Source organism: Podarcis vaucheri, assembly GCF_965113315.1.
Source record: "Podarcis vaucheri genome assembly, chromosome: 5".
Classification (NCBI taxonomy): Eukaryota; Metazoa; Chordata; class Lepidosauria; order Squamata; family Lacertidae; genus Podarcis; species Podarcis vaucheri.
The window spans coordinates 51,001,690-51,017,322 of NC_138763.1; the positions used below are offsets into that span (position 1 = coordinate 51,001,690).

The window sequence follows — 15,633 nt, forward strand, 5'->3', positions numbered from 1 at the left end:
AGCTTCTTTGCCAGGAGAGGTTGGAAACGGGCGAAGGCGGTCGGGCGGTCCAGCGGAACCTTGCCTCGCGGCCGGCGGCTCCGCGGGGGAATGTTGTTGATGGAGCGCAACCCGGAAGTCTAGCGCTGACAGGAGCAGCGGCGAGCAGCTGAGGCGAGTTTGGTTTCCTCGGCTGCCGGCGGTGGTGGAGAAGGAGGAGGACGACGAGGAGGAAGAAGGTCCCGTCAACTCGCCTCTGTTTCTCAAAGGGCCGTTTCGCTTGGGCTTTCCCCCCTCCAAACCGGACTTCTCCGCTGCCACGATGTCCTCCGATTTCGAGGGCTACGAGCAGGACTTCTCGGTTCTCACCGCGGAGATCACGAACCGCATCGGGAAGGTGCCCAAGTTGCTCGGAGGTGAGCGGTGGCGGCTGAGGAGGGTTCGCCTCCCGGCTGCGGCACCTCTTGGTCTCTCCTGCGCTGGCGACCCTGACTGCTTTCGGGTGTGAGGCCAAAAGAAGAGCCCCGTGGGATCAGGCCGGTGGCCCCTTTTAGTCCAGCAGCCTGTTTCCTCCATGTCTGTCTACGGGAAGCCCGCAAGCAGGACATCAGCAGAATAGCTCCCATCTCTCGGAGGCTGGGTGGGTGGGCTACTCCAGAGTCCGGACAAGCTGCCCCACTCTCTTTCTGTTGAGTCCTATCAGTGCCGGATTTATGTACTGTATAAGCTAAACAAGCTATAGCTTAGGGCCCTACTCTCTTGGCACTCCTCAAAAAAATTCACTATTAATATACTTCTTCTTAATTGTATTTCAGTTCAACAATTACTTTGATAAAATACATATTTTGTTATGTGCAGATGGCTTTAGATATCTATCAGGTAATGGGGCCCTTTATATATCCAGCTGTCCTTGGTCAACAACAAATGGTCGCTGTTTTTTGTGTTGAGTGGTAATTTATGGAATTTTTGTGTTGAGTGGTAATTTATGGAAATTACCACTCAACACAAAAAACAGCGACCATTTGTTGTTGACCAAGGACAGCTGGATATATAAAGGGCCCCATTACCTTCAGTAGCTAGGGCCTCATCAAACCTAAATCCGGCCCTGGTCCTAGTTATTGATCCATTTTGCTGCTTTTCGTCAGTGTACGGTCCTTAAAATCAAGTTCTTTCTCAGATCTGTAGCCAGTCCGGTTGTTGCTAGTTGAACGCACCATTACAGAAAACCGTATAATGCCCTATGTACACCTGTTTTGAAGTAAGGCCTTCTGACTTCCAAGTAAGTGTGCAAAGAATTGCAGCCCCAGAGCCTATTCAAACAAGTGCCTACCTGGATAGGGTGGCTAGTGCCAAGTGGAGGCCAGCGTTCTTGCGCCAGCACAAGCCACTGTCAGCAGCCATCCTATCTAGGTCAGCCTGTGCTACTTGATAGATGTGAAAGACCAAAGAATTAATCCCAAATACCTGAAGACAAGTTGTGATGTGGGAGGGACATGTGAGTAATGAGATGAGAATAGTGGTGTAGTGGATAAGGGAGCATTGGAACTGCAGCTCTGGGACTTTTTCCAGAGGAGATGTGATGGCATCCTCTGCCAGAGCAGCTTTTAGGTTTGATTGTGACACATTAGCATGGAAAAAGTCATGCACTTTATTAGGCTCAGCATGATTGGAATCCTATACATGGTCTCCTGGGAGTAAGCTCCAGTGAACTTAGTGGTGCTGACTTCTGACTGCAAAGACTTAACCAGAGCTTTGACAAAAGCTCTTCAGCCAGCTGAAATGCAACAATTAGATTTTAATTAGAAATGCAGACAATCTTGCAGAGAGATATTGCCATTTGCATTGCTAACATTGTGTGAAAGAATAATAATAATAAATTGATTAATTTTTAAAAACTAAAGCAAAAAAACTAAATTAATTTAATTTGGTTTGATTTGATTTGTAATAATTTGGAAAATTAATAAAAAAAAAAATTGAAAAAAATAAATAAAGCAAAAAGGCTCTGTTGCTTCAACCAGGTTTATCCCAGGACGCTATGCCCAGGATTGCAGTCTGGCTAGTTGTATCAAATTAGGTATTATGCTATGTACTACTGCTCTTTGGTATGCATATAATAATGGGTCAATATATTTGGACTCTCCTTGGGAATACTATGATGAACTCATAGTATTCAAAATGTACCACAACACTGCTGAATGAAAATAAACAATGTTGGGTTAAAGTAGACTTTCCCAACCTCCACCAGGCCTGCTGGATCAGCCCAAAGGCTGATCTAGTCCAAAATCCCATTCCCCCAGTGGCCAACCATATGCCTATGAGAAGACCGCAAGCAAGACCTGAGTGCAACATCACTCTCCCTACTTGTTTGATTACAAATTGCATCTGCCCTGCATATTGGCTGTGTATTCTGGAACTGATTGGAGTTGTAATCCAAAACATCTGGAAATCACAATAATTTGGGTGTGTGGATTAAAGGCTTAAAAAGCCCCCACAGTTGTGTAGTAGGGCCAGACTCTCGCCTTACAAAATACTCCAAAGATATGATCATTAACTCAAAATCCATGGTTAATAATAGTACAGAGTCCCAGAAAATAAACACCACACCTTTCTCCAGGCACACACAAACAAAAACTTGAGTACCACAAACGTACCCAAAAGAGACACCCACCTTTCACACGAGTTAAGCTGCAAGAGTCTGTTGCTCTCCAAATGACAGAGGAAGATGAAATGAGTATAGAAGCTCACATTAACAGAACTGTTTTCACTGGTGCTCCCCCCCTTTGCTTTCAGATGAGAAGAAGCAAATGGTTTCAAATGTGGAGAAGCAGCTGGAAGAAGCAAGAGAGTTGGTAAGTTATCAGTTCTGCAGAAGTGCTGCCATATGAGAGTGGGAGCAGGGTACATTGGTGTGTAGAGGTCCTTGCTTTGGATATTCATTGCCTATTTCTCAGATAATGTCCATCTTTTATTAGAGGTGGGGAGTAGCTCATGGAACGTTCCAAATGTCAAGGTATGGGCAAGCAGACGAAAGACAACAGAAGTAGCTGCAGAAGACTTGAGAGGAGGCAAAATATCCAAGAAGCTTACTGGAAGAGGCAACAAGAAAATGAAAAGATCCTAAAATGAAAGAGTGTTGGAATATAGTTTTGGCAAACAGTTAATCTCATGCTGAGAGATGGGAGTTAACTTGAACTCTTTGTTGAGTTTGATGGCACCAGTGCAACTACTTTCTCAGCAGTTCACACACTGAGTCATACAGGTGAGCAGTACAGCACGATTGGCTGGTTGCATCTGCTGGAAAACTAGCACTGACTATACAGCAGAACTTTGTATCTAGGGAGAAGAGGAACAATATAGGCATAATGATACAGGATTTCCCCATTATCCTGTTCTTAATTTTGAGGGGTTTGGGTAAGCCTAGATTGTCCCACAAATGTGGGAAAGGACTACAAACCTTAAAAATCCCTCCAGAGGGTGACCAAAAAACCCAGGGAAGATGTTTAACATTGTGCAGGCTGTGTTAGAACAAGCAACTTGTCTGGATCTCGTCGTAGCTTGGCTAGAATGAGGAGTGGTTAAGAGATAATTGTAGGAAGAAAGCAATGATGGGTAGGTGATCGGCTGTGAATGCTCTTTTTGTGTGAACTGTGCATGTTTTGAGCATATTACAGTTGACAATGAACTACTGGCTCACAGATCTCTCCCTAGTCAAATCTGCTTCCTGACATAGACTTTGGAGCACACAGATCTAACTGGAAATCTCTGTGTCACTGACTTTACATCAAAGCTCAGTAGCTATGTAAAAGCATGACTGTTCTTTTTGTTTTGTTTCTTTGGTACCTCCTGTTTGTGTTTCCATGTAATCAGGGGTCACACAATGTTTGTTTCTCTTGACATGCTTCATTGCCTTGTCACTGACATCATACTGTGCCTCTATGCAAGATCCGGAACAATTCTCTGCTCCCCATCCCAGCTCCAACTTTGAAGCTGGAGCAGGTGCTGGGTTTTCTAATTTAATTGCTTTACATTAGAAAAGGTAGGAGGTGGTGGTCACTGGTTTGGCTGCAACCTTGAATCAGGGAGCAAAGCAGTGCGTATATATGCCTGCTACATTGTTGAGGTCATGGGCGTAGTAAATAACTAAACATACTTAACTAACTGACCAGTTGCATTGGTGATAATTCAGTTCTGCCACCCCCTAACATAAAGCCTGGCAATAAATCCTGGCTATGCCCATGGTTGGGGTGCACAGAGGCTAGTCAAGGGTCTCAGCTACACGGGTCAATGATAACGTTATAAGTGTGTTATAAAAATGTGACACCAGATGGTGCTGTAGAGCTGCAACCCAAAGTCAATGGTAATTCACATTGGGTTTTCATATTTTTAAAAATTATCTCTGTAGATCCAGTCTAGGAAGCTCCCCCATCCCAGCTTTTTGACTCCGGAGTGAGTGCTGGCAGCTTCCTTTACCTTAGCACAGCTTATCTGTATGGGGCATGTGGCTGTGGAGTGGACAAACCATTGTCCTTCCCTTGCTTCATACCTCTGTAGCCCAAGGGCTTGTCACACTTGTCAAAGGGCATCGGCATACTTGCTATGGTGAGCAAAAGGGAGGAAGCCTAAGAGTAACCGAAGGAGTGGGATCTGTGCCTGTATGTATCGGAGTGGCCTTGTTTATACAAACATGCATGAAATGGTGGGTTCAGTTTGTGGGTATGAAAGAGAATGAATCTCCTCACTTTCTTCCCATACCTTCAGTTTTGTAGGGCTACTTCAGTTGCTGGCAGAATGATGAATACAATAGGGTATAGCATCTGTTCCTTGGAGATGCTCAGGGAATGGATTTGTGTGGTACTTGGGCTCTTATAAATAACATCTTCTGGGTCAGATTAGCTAATAACTTTTGAAAGTATACTAGCCTTTGTATGGAGGTTGCTACACATCCACTTGGCAGCGTAATATATGTGGGCTGCTTATCTTGTGGAGAGTCACCACAAAAATGCCATGTATTCTTGCACAGCACCCATGCTGCATGTTCTTGCTGGTGAATGAGATGCCACAGATAATGCAGATTCTCTTTTCAATAGCTTCTATGCAGGGATTGTAATATGTCAATTGGTCCTGGTTGCAGGCATCTCTGGTACCACTTTTACCCATTTGGTATGCTATCACTTAGATACAGACAGACAGCTATAAATAGATAAAGGTAAAGGTAAAGGGACCCCTGACCATTAGGTCCAGTCGTGGCTGACTCTGGGGTTGCAGCGCTCATCTCGCTTTATTGGCAGAGGGAGCCGGTGTACAGCTTCCGGGTCATGTGGCCAGCATGACTAAGCCACTTCTGGCAAACCAGAGCAGCGCACGGAAACGCCGTTTACCTTCCCGCCAGAGCGGTACCTATTTATCTACTTGCACTTTGATGTGCTTTCGAACTGCTAGGTTGGCAGGAGCAGGGACCAAGCAACGGGAGCTCACCCCGTTGCGGGGATTCAAACCGTCGACCTTCTGATCGGCAAGTCCTAGGCTCTGTGGTTTAACCCACAGTGCCACCCGCGTCCCTATAGATGGATAGATATAGTTTAAATTTATTGTGAATCACCCTGGACTTGTGAAATGAAGGGTAGCACATAAAATCAAACTAAAAAAATATAGTCCCATAAAACAGCATACTAAAATAGCAGATCAAACAATATTATATTACCGTCACCAGCGGCATTTAAAATGCCTACATGGATAAATAGGTTTTTGTCTGATATTTAACCCTAACCCTGGGCTTTCAGAAAAAGCTATAACCACTTATATATAGTTCCAAAAGGAATGTTTACTAACTTCCATCATGTTTTCTGCACAAGACTATTTTTCATCTGTCTAAGGATTTTCAGTCTACCTTTAGGGCAGTGGAGCTAATCAGATGAAAAAAGGCGACTGGCAGTTTAAAAATATAATATATACAAGAATAAATAGCACAAGAATAAATAAACAATCGGAACCTGTTGAAAAGCCTGACAAATGAATAAAAAACCCTTCAGTTGTTACTAGAGGGACATTGTGTCTAAACCAGGTTAGTCTCAATGTGGGGAAGAAATCTCATAACCAAGTAGAATGCTTATGCTGGAAAGCTGGACCATTACAAGTCATGTATATCTGTTTCTTATCTGTATAGAGAAACAAGCTAAAGCATCATCGTTAATGGTGTACAAGACCTGTCCAAACCTCCATAATGAACTGTACTTCAGGATATACTGTATCTCCCTTTACCTTTTCAGTCTCATCCAGAAGTGTATTTACTTGAAGTTTTCTGAGCATTCATTTTATCATTCCTTAAAGAGCTTCCCCTATTTCATGATTTACCTTTAATTTCAGAGGTATGTAGGGTGAAGCTTCAAAGGATGGTGAGAAATGCTGAAAGTCTGATTGCAACTGGGAAACTTATTTTTAAGAGCAATGAATGAACAGTAATCCAATAGCAGTCCAAATTGGATTTTGTACTATAGCTTAGATTCTGGTTCTCATATTTACTATATTTCATGTAGAAAAATAGGTCAAGACTAATTAAAGGAGAACTGATGTATCCTTCAGCTCTTGAGGTGTATAAGGGAATGTTTATCTATCACATTTTATGGATTGGTTAAAGCAATCCACATAAGGTACTCTGACCTTTGACAGATCATTTAATCTATACTTTAGCTTCTTTGATCAACATGTAAGGATGACAAGGAAATTTCCTACCTCACATAAGTGATAAAGGTAAATTATTAATTACAGAAGGCATTGATAACTAAATAACCATAGGACAATCTCTCCTTCACCATAGCTCTTTAAGAAAGAAAGAAAAAAGCTCCTGTTCTTTTTTTTTTAAAGGACACTGTCTCTTTGTGGTAACCAATCACTCAGTCTACTTCTTTCTGCAAAATAGTTCTCTGTCTTTTTTAATGTTGGAATGAGTAGAAGTTGAGCTAATAGCTCATTATTTTCCTCCTTGTGTCATAATACGAACAAAATTGGCTGACTTTTCTCTAAGATTAAAAAGAATATCCTGTTTTAACGTTTCCATCCTAATGATGATCTTCATTTAATGTACTTCATTTTTTGTTCATACTTTTGTTTTCCGATCTTGTTGCTAACACTTTTAGACAGGTGCTTAAAGCAATTATTGACTTCCAGCAATTACTTAACATGTTGGTGATTAATGTCAAGGCTTGCATATAAAAATCAATTTTAACAAAACTGGCTAAGGAATACAACTCATTAAAAGGTCTCCTGAACAGGTTGAAGTAAAAATCAAACTTGAAACATTGCCACCCAAAGCATGCAGTTTTTACATAGCAGTCCTATGGTGGGATTGGATTTAGGCAATCTAACTCTGCTCATATCAGGTTGCTGATCATTTGTTTCTTCAAAGTTAAACTAGCTAATCATTTTAATTGCTTCAATTCATTTGTTCTTCTTGGACAGATTCATGATTCTAGTCATTGACAGGAGCTACACATATGTATATGTTGCCAGTGTGAGATCCTTTGGAAGGAGGAGTGGGATATAAATTTAATTAATAATAATAATAATAATTTATTTTTATTGTCTATGCTTTCCCCAGATCTGCTAACATTTTACAAGGAATTTGTGGAAAGGGCATCTCTGTGCACAAATTGCCAGATGTGGGTCAATGGGTCCAGTGAATATGTAAATGAGACAGATAACAGTTTTGTAAACTGATGTAGAAGTACTTGACTTGCTTATACTATCAGGATCTTACTTTCTGTATCTTACTATCTGCACAAAGGAGAAACATACAGTGTTTCCGCCTCAATCCCTTATTTTTAGGTTGTTCAGCTATCAGTAAATTAGTAAACTCTGCACATTGCTCAACTGAAACAAAGAACATGATATTTTTATATGATGCCTTATCCTTAGAGGAAAGAGACGATTTCCACTGTCTTTGATCTTTCCAAGGATTTTGTTGTTCCTAGCTTACTGCAACCTGTGTTTTTTCACCTTTGGGGAAAGATGTATAAAAGACGTTTGTGTGAAGGTGCCTTATATTGAGTCACCCGCATGAGCCACCTAACCTGGAACTGTTTATGTCCACCCCCAAAAGCTCGCCAGAATCTCTAGAAGAAGCTTATTCATCCCTGTTATCATGAAGCTTTTGTTTGTAAAGCATACACATAAATACATCCTCCCCGAACTTCTTCCACTGCCACAACTTTTCTGTGTATTGAAACTCATAACTGAGAACAGTATCGCCTGAAATAACATAGTAAAGGAGTGTAGGTAACCGCATATTTTTTCTCATCCTTTCCCCATTTCTTTTATTTTCACAGGTATTTTTAGAACTGCCAGAGAGCAGTTTTTGCAAAACTGCTGTGTAGTTAAACCGCTAAAAGAATGGGACAGGGAGAAGAAATTTAGAGAAAGCAGTGTGAATATGAAGCTCAGGAACAACAGTTAAATGGAGGGCTCTGAAGCAAAGGAAAAATTATGTGCAAGTGGCTATTTCACAGGATCACTTGTTTGAGAGTAACAGCTCAAGCATGTGTTCTCCCAAAGGAGTTCAGTGACATTATTAATATTATTATATTTATTTATACCCTGCCTTTTTCCCTGATGGGACTCAAGGTAGCTTACATATAAATATGAGAAATTCTAAAAGCATTGAAGAAGGGTCATTAAAAAGCTATGCAACATCAATAGAAATAAAACTAGATACATATATAAAAGCTATTAAAGCCATACCAATAATTACTATAAAAATAGCATGGCAGCAGCCCTTTCATTAAAAGCTGCCAGTCCACATAAGCTTGTTGGAACAAACAAGTCTTCACCTTGCCTCTTCCAAAGTCTGGGAGTAGCCACCTAGAAGGCCCTCAGTGCAGGGACAAAAGTTGTTGTCAGGTTATCGCTAAATTGGAAAGCTGTCCCACTTCCCTCCTGTCAACGATGTAGTGCATAAATGCCACACGACTCTTCCTGGCTTAATTCAACATGTCTTTTCTCTCATACACCCTTCCCCTTCTTGTTTTTAATTATTAGCTGGAACAAATGGAGCTTGAAGTTCGAGAAATCCCTCCACAGAGCCGAGGCATGTACAGCAGTAGAATGAGGAGCTACAAGCAAGAAATGGAAAAACTTGAAGCAGATTTTGTGAGTTTATTCACGTACAGTGTTTTGTGAGCGGAAACATGTTGCACCTACTGCAAACAAGCCTTATCTTCAGTTAGCATTCAGCTGCTGTAGTGCTGAGGTGGGGGACCTTTATTTAGCCAAAGAGCTGCATTCTGCTGTGGGCAACATTCTGTAGGCTGTATGCTAGGCTTGGGCAGGAACAGATACAAAAATAGGCTGAGCAAAAGATGTGATTCTTATACAGTGGTACCTCGCAAGACGAATGCCTCGCAAGACAAAAAACTCGCTAGACGAAAGGGTTTTTTGAGCTGCTTTGCAAGACGATTTTCCCTATGGGCTTGCTTCGCAAGACGGAAACGTCTTGCAAGTTTGTTTCCTTTTTCTTAACACCGTTAATACAGTTGTGACTTGACTTCGAGGAGCAACTCATAGAACGCGGTGTGGTAGCCTTTTTTGAGGTTTTTAAAGACTTTGGTGATTTTTGAAGCTTTTCCAAAACTTTCCCGACACCGTGCTTCGCAAGACGAAAAAAATCGCAAGACGACAAAACTCGCGGAACGAATTAATTTCGTCTTGCGAGGCACCACTGTATAGGTTACATTCCAGCCTTGCCAGTGTCAGAAGTTTCTATACTCACTCTCTCTCTCTCTCTCTCTCTCTCTCTCTCTCTCTCTCTTCATCATGGCCATTCTGGAGAGCCTTTCTTAGGCAGTATTCACCATGTTTTAATCTTCTGTCATTCATCCCACTATATAAATGACAGAAGGCACAGATACAAGGCACAGATACATCTCCCCAGTGCATTTCCCCCCCCCTTAAAAATGTTTAGGGGTACTCTCATTTTGACTCAAGAAAATCACCATTTTATAGTTCAAATCAGGAAAAATAAAAACAGTAAATGGACAAAAGTACAAACATTCACAAAATGTTTAGGGGTATGCGTACGGCTACATCCCACCAGAAAAAACGCACTGCATCTCCCAACAGTTATCTCTACAATGGTGATCTGTTTTCTTCATTTTGGCTAATACATTGTTCCTGTACTCCAGGCAAGAGGTATTAAAGGAGGTGTGATTTAGTATGTATTTTGGTTTGCCTTGCCTTTTCTTACACAGTGATAACATATTGACAGAAGCAAAACTGGACTTCACAATAGCCATATGTCACAATGTGGCTTCAATTCAAGCTACAGGCTCTCCCTTACTTGTTCTCGAGATCTGCCCATGTATTCCAAGAGGTAATGAGCTGCCCCGAGAGACAGGTAATAATAAATCAAGTTGTTAACGTGCCACAGTTATTATTAGGGGAGTCACACAGATTATTTGGGGTTTCCACCATTCTAGAATAGTTGTGTAGGAGAAGCAGCTCTATTAGTTCCTGTTGCAAAATAATGAACTATTTAAGGTACAACATCTGAAGTTCCCCGTAAAAGGCTAAGATGCCACTTCTGTGTGGATGAGTAAAACAGAGTTTATAAGTGCTCCCTTTGAGCAGTCATGAAATAACTATTTTAGTAGTTGCATTGGTCCCACAGAATAAAAAGCACAAAGCACATAACAAAATACTCTGTACTTAATTGTACTAGTTTTTAAAAGATAGCATGTTCATACTGAATAAAACAAGACAAAAATGACAGAACAAAACTTGTTTTGTGTTTTGCCTGACTTACATAGTCTGCTGAAATGCAAGAAGGAAGCTGCAGCTAACAAGACAGAAAATCTTTAGAGCTGTTTTCACTGATTGCAGTTTAGAAAGCCCTATGGAGTTTATTGTTGGTCAGGTTTTTTTATCTACCGAGGCTCAAAAAATACAAATGTGTGTTTTTAAATTGTATCTTGTTGAGTGTTGTGCAGTTAGCGCTATCTTGTGGCCAAATGTGGAGTTGCAATTTGCTATTTGCAGGAAAGTCTTCCAAGTGTACTGTATTGTTTTAAAGGGAAATTGACAGACTGAAACAAGTTAATAGCAGTTTTTGTTAACTTGCCTGCTTTTTGAGAAACCAGTTATTCCTATTTCAGTATTGCAGGTATATAAATGAGCATCCTCTTCTAATAATGCTGTGGAGAAAACATTACCGTTTTGCCATTTGAAAACCAATGTATTTTTCATATTATAAAGCATTTGTATGGGTAGAACTGGATATAACTTAATTGTATTACTATTTGTTCCATAATGAAAACTAGAGACAATACAATTTTCTCCCTTGAGGACATTGCCTAGTAAAAACATCAGGTTCCAGGTGGTACAGGGGATATAGTCTCATATTTTAACAGAAAGATAGCAGATTATTCTCTGCACAAAACTGGGTACGATTAAGGGATATAGATTTCTGTGAATTCTGATGCAAATTAACCTGATCTGTGCTTCTTGACTATTGTGTGGAATGGAACATAGTTCTTTTTTCAGATTCCACACTTTTGTTCCACAGGGTTCTTTCTTGCCCTCCCCCTTGCTATTTGACATCTATTTAACAACTACATGAAGCCACTAGGAGTGTCATCAGTAGATTTGGAGTGAGGTATCATCAATATGCAGATGAAACCCAGCTCTAGCTCTCTGTTGGTTCAGCAGTAGTAGTAAAGATTTTCAAGCACGGTTTAAAGGCTGTGATGGACTGGATGTGGACCAATAAATTGCAGCTGAATCCTGAAAAGAGAGAGGTGTCCTGAGTTCTCAAGTCCAGGAGGTGTGGAGATGGCATGTTCTAGACATGGTTACACTCTCCTGGAAGGAACACGTCCATAGCTTGGGGCTACTGGATTCATCACTGTCAGTGGAGGCTCAGATTACTTGAGGAATGCCTTTCCCCAGCTCTTGTTGGTTTGCCAGCGATGGCTCCTTTTGAACATAAATGGCAATGGTGATGATGGTAATGATAATACTAATACTCCTGCTGTGCAGACTGGATTACTGTGCTGTGCTGTACATGGAGCTGCCCTTGAAAACAACTGAAATTTCAGTTGGTCCAAAGTGCAGCAGCCAGATTACTGGCTGAGGTTCCATTTTAAAACAGCTATATTGGTTGCTAGTTCATTTCCAACTTAGGCCCCAAATATATGAAAGACTCCCTACACACACTCTCAGTTCAGCAGAGGAGGACCCTTTGGTAGTTATACCACCCTCAGAAAATTGGGTGGGCAGTCTGGCAGAGGATGTTCTCTGCGGCAGCTTGAATGTTGTGGAACTCCCTTCCCAGAGCAATGTGTCTGGTAGCGTCACTAGACAGTTTTTGTTGAATACTGAAGATTCTTCTCTTTATTCTTATTTTTGATACCTTAGGTGATTATTTTTAGGACCCATCTTATTTTTGTGATTGTAATTTGTTTTAAACTGTTTTTAACATTCTGTTTTAAGCTGTTGTGACCCGCATTGGGACTTTAGGATGAAGGGCAGGTAACAAATCAACTTAACTGGAAATGGGATGGAATGAAAACATGTGAAATTGACATGGGTCAGGAACAGAGTAATATATCCACCCCTATCCACAACATAGTTCATAGTTTTTCATGCAGAAGGTCCCAGCTTCAGTCCTCAGTATATCCCGGTAGGCCTAAAAATGTCCCCCATCTGAGAGACATCACCAGTGCATATTGAGACATTTGGCCTTGTTGTAAAAAGCAGCTGGTCTTTTCACATACTGATTTGCCTCTATAGTCTCTAGGTGAAGCTGGAACCCAAGGGGTTATGCTTTCATTCAGGCTCACCCATGTGCCTAGAGATTTCCCCCTTTCCTTTTCCAAGCACTCCAGAAGAAAAGGACTATTCCAGGGGAGAGTGACTATACAACAGGCACAGGGAATCTCTGGCTCTCTAGATTTTATTGGGCTGCAACTCCCAGCAGCAGCAGCCAGCAGAGCAAATTCAAGGGTGATGGAAACTGCAGTCCAGCAAGCATCTGCAAAAGCATAGGCTTCTCCAGAAGTGAGAGTCATTCATTCATTTTCTTGGCATGCTGCTATCCCACAAAACAAATCATGCCCAAAGCGGCTTACAACAAAGAAAACAGGGATACATTTCAAACAACCACAAAAACAATTCATAATTTACACAGCAAATGAATAACATAGTAACAACTTCATAATAACATAGGGAAACAATAGCAAATATAGTAACATTTTTTTAAAACCACATTTCGACACTATAACAGGATTACTTAAACAACATGTAGCATCCAGTAGCAAAAATAACCAGGGAGCTTCACATTTTCCCCTTAGTCCTAGAAACATGTTGCTCAGTGTCCCTCTCCTGCAGCCACTTGCAACTCTTCCAAGAGTAGGTTGTGGGGTAGCTGGAAACACCCTCCATGGTGTTACTGCTAGAAGGGTCTTTCAAAATAGCCAAACACCTAGGGTGGCATTCAACTAGTTTTACTCAGAGTAGACTCATAGAAATTGATGCACTTAACTTAGTCATGTTCGTTACAGTGGTACCTCGGGTTACAGACGCTTCAGGTTATAGACTCTGCTAACCCAGAAATAGTACTTCGGGTTTGCTTCAGGATGAGAACAGAAATCGTGTGACGGCAGCGCGGCGGCAGTGGGAGGCCCCATTAGCTAAAGTGGTGCTTTAGGTTAAGAACAGTTTCAGGTTAAGAATGGACCTCCAGAACAAATTAAGTTCTTAATCCGAGATACCACTGTATTTAATTGGGCAACTCTGAGTAAATTTGTTGAATGCCACCCTATTAAAACCTGCCTGCTTCTTTTAAGAGTATATTAACAATATACAAACCTACCGTGTAATTAGATATTATATTTATATAATGCATTTACATGTTTGCACATTGTGCATTATATGTAGCATGCACTTGGTGCCAGCAGCCCTGCCTGCCATTATGTCACGGAAAGCAATAATAAACTTGTTGCAGGTGTATAACAATTTGCAACTTAAAAGGGCTGTGTTTGTCTATAAAAAGTGTACTGTCACTCTAGAGAGTACTTCTCACAACCTGTGAATAAATAATGATTTGTAGTTTTTAGGAGAAACTAAGCATTATAAGACAGCTGGCTGAAACTCAGTAGTATCCCAAGTTCCTGGCCAGCTCATTCCTTCTTCAATTGAGAAGGGCATATTAAATTTTCTTCTGTGGCTTGCATACATGACAGAATTATATCTTTATTAAACTTACCAGGGATGAAGTGATATCGTTGAAGGAAGTGTGAAAGACAATTTAACAATTTAAATTTATAATTAACCTCCATGGCTATGGATGACTTAATTGAGATTCCTTAGGGAACATATCACGTTAAGCTCACTTTATTTTTCCCCCTCCTGAGCCTTTAGGGTTCTGCTTGCGGGATCTTGTTCTATGCATGGCTAGTGAGCTGCATCAAGAAGGATTTTGAGAAAGAGTTGGAACAGCAAGTTAAAAGAGCAGGGCGGATAGGTTGATTAAGTAATAGCATTCCTCTCTCATAAATTTAGGCCACTGCCACTCTTATTTAGATGTATTTAATAAGCAGCTTAGTAAATTGAAGGTTTCAATAACACAATCTGGAGTTTCAGTGCTATTAAAAATTCAGAGGTGGCAAATGATGACAGACTTCCCCTTCCTAGGTTGTTCCTCTACTGGTTCCTTTACCTTTTTTGTTCATTTGTGTGGAGTCCCATTCGCTTTAACAGATGATAGCTGAGTAGGAGCAAAAGGCAATAGTGACAAAACGGGGTGGGGTGAGAAATCTATTTCCCACTGGTTTGGAAATTTTATAAAATTCCAAATCCCTTGGTTGTGATAGGGCAATTATAAGGGCACTTTACTAGCATAGAAGTTTTTTCTTTGGATAATTATGCTATCTGAGAAGGGATAGGTTAAAGATATAAGGTTCTTTCATGGACTGTATCTTGGTAATTCTATCATCTATGGATAGGGATGAAGAAGGATTGCATTCAGTTCTCATTTTTAATTGAACTGACCTAATTTGTAACTCCCGGACTAATACATGCATTGAAACATCATTATCTTTTAGATGTCACATATGTCTGAATTTTATAGTAGTTTTTGGCTCAAAAATATTCCAAAATGCATTAAATAAATATGTTTAGAAATGCGGACACTGAAATAAAAGATGAGTTTTATTTCATATTTTAGTAGAAATATTAGTAGAAAAAGACAGATAGGAGGGAATGGAACAGACTTCTGATCACACCTGAAATTGACACAGAAAGAAACCATTATCTTCATTTCTATCTGTGAGATACAAACTACAGTAGATACTGTTTTAGCTTAATACATGCATGGAACATATTTTCTTATCTCTAAAGATGCTCTCGCCCTAGTGCTGGATTGATTACTATTGTAATTTATTCATAATTGTTGCTTGTCTATTTGAAGCTACAAGGAATCAAAATAAACAAAGAACCTTACTCGAGCAAAAATCCAATGCTCCAAGGATGTAAGTTAGGGATACCAAACTATGACCCATATCTCAGAAGTGGGGCACTCCCAGCCCACAAACCAGATTTGGCCCCCCAGGTCTTTCTATTTGTTCAGTCAAACTGCTGTCCAAAAACCATGCCCACCTGCCCCACACC

General features: G+C 40.7%; 1 protein-coding gene across 4 annotated transcripts in view; it reads left to right on the top strand.

The window, feature by feature from the left end:
• The first annotated feature begins 88 nt into the window (after positions 1-88).
• VTI1A (vesicle transport through interaction with t-SNAREs 1A) overlaps positions 89-15,633 on the top strand; it is a 237,988-nt gene continuing 222,443 nt past the window's right edge. The window contains exons 1-3 of one of the 4 annotated variants that reach the window (XM_082222720.1): positions 89-395; positions 2,770-2,828; positions 9,010-9,120. In XM_082222720.1, the coding sequence (XP_082078846.1) occupies positions 302-395; positions 2,770-2,828; positions 9,010-9,120 (264 nt within the window). In that variant the 5' untranslated portion in view covers positions 89-301. The remainder of the gene's footprint in view (positions 396-2,769; positions 2,829-9,009; positions 9,121-15,633) is intronic. The other 3 variants (XM_082222718.1, XM_082222721.1, XM_082222719.1) reach the window with 3 other exon arrangements.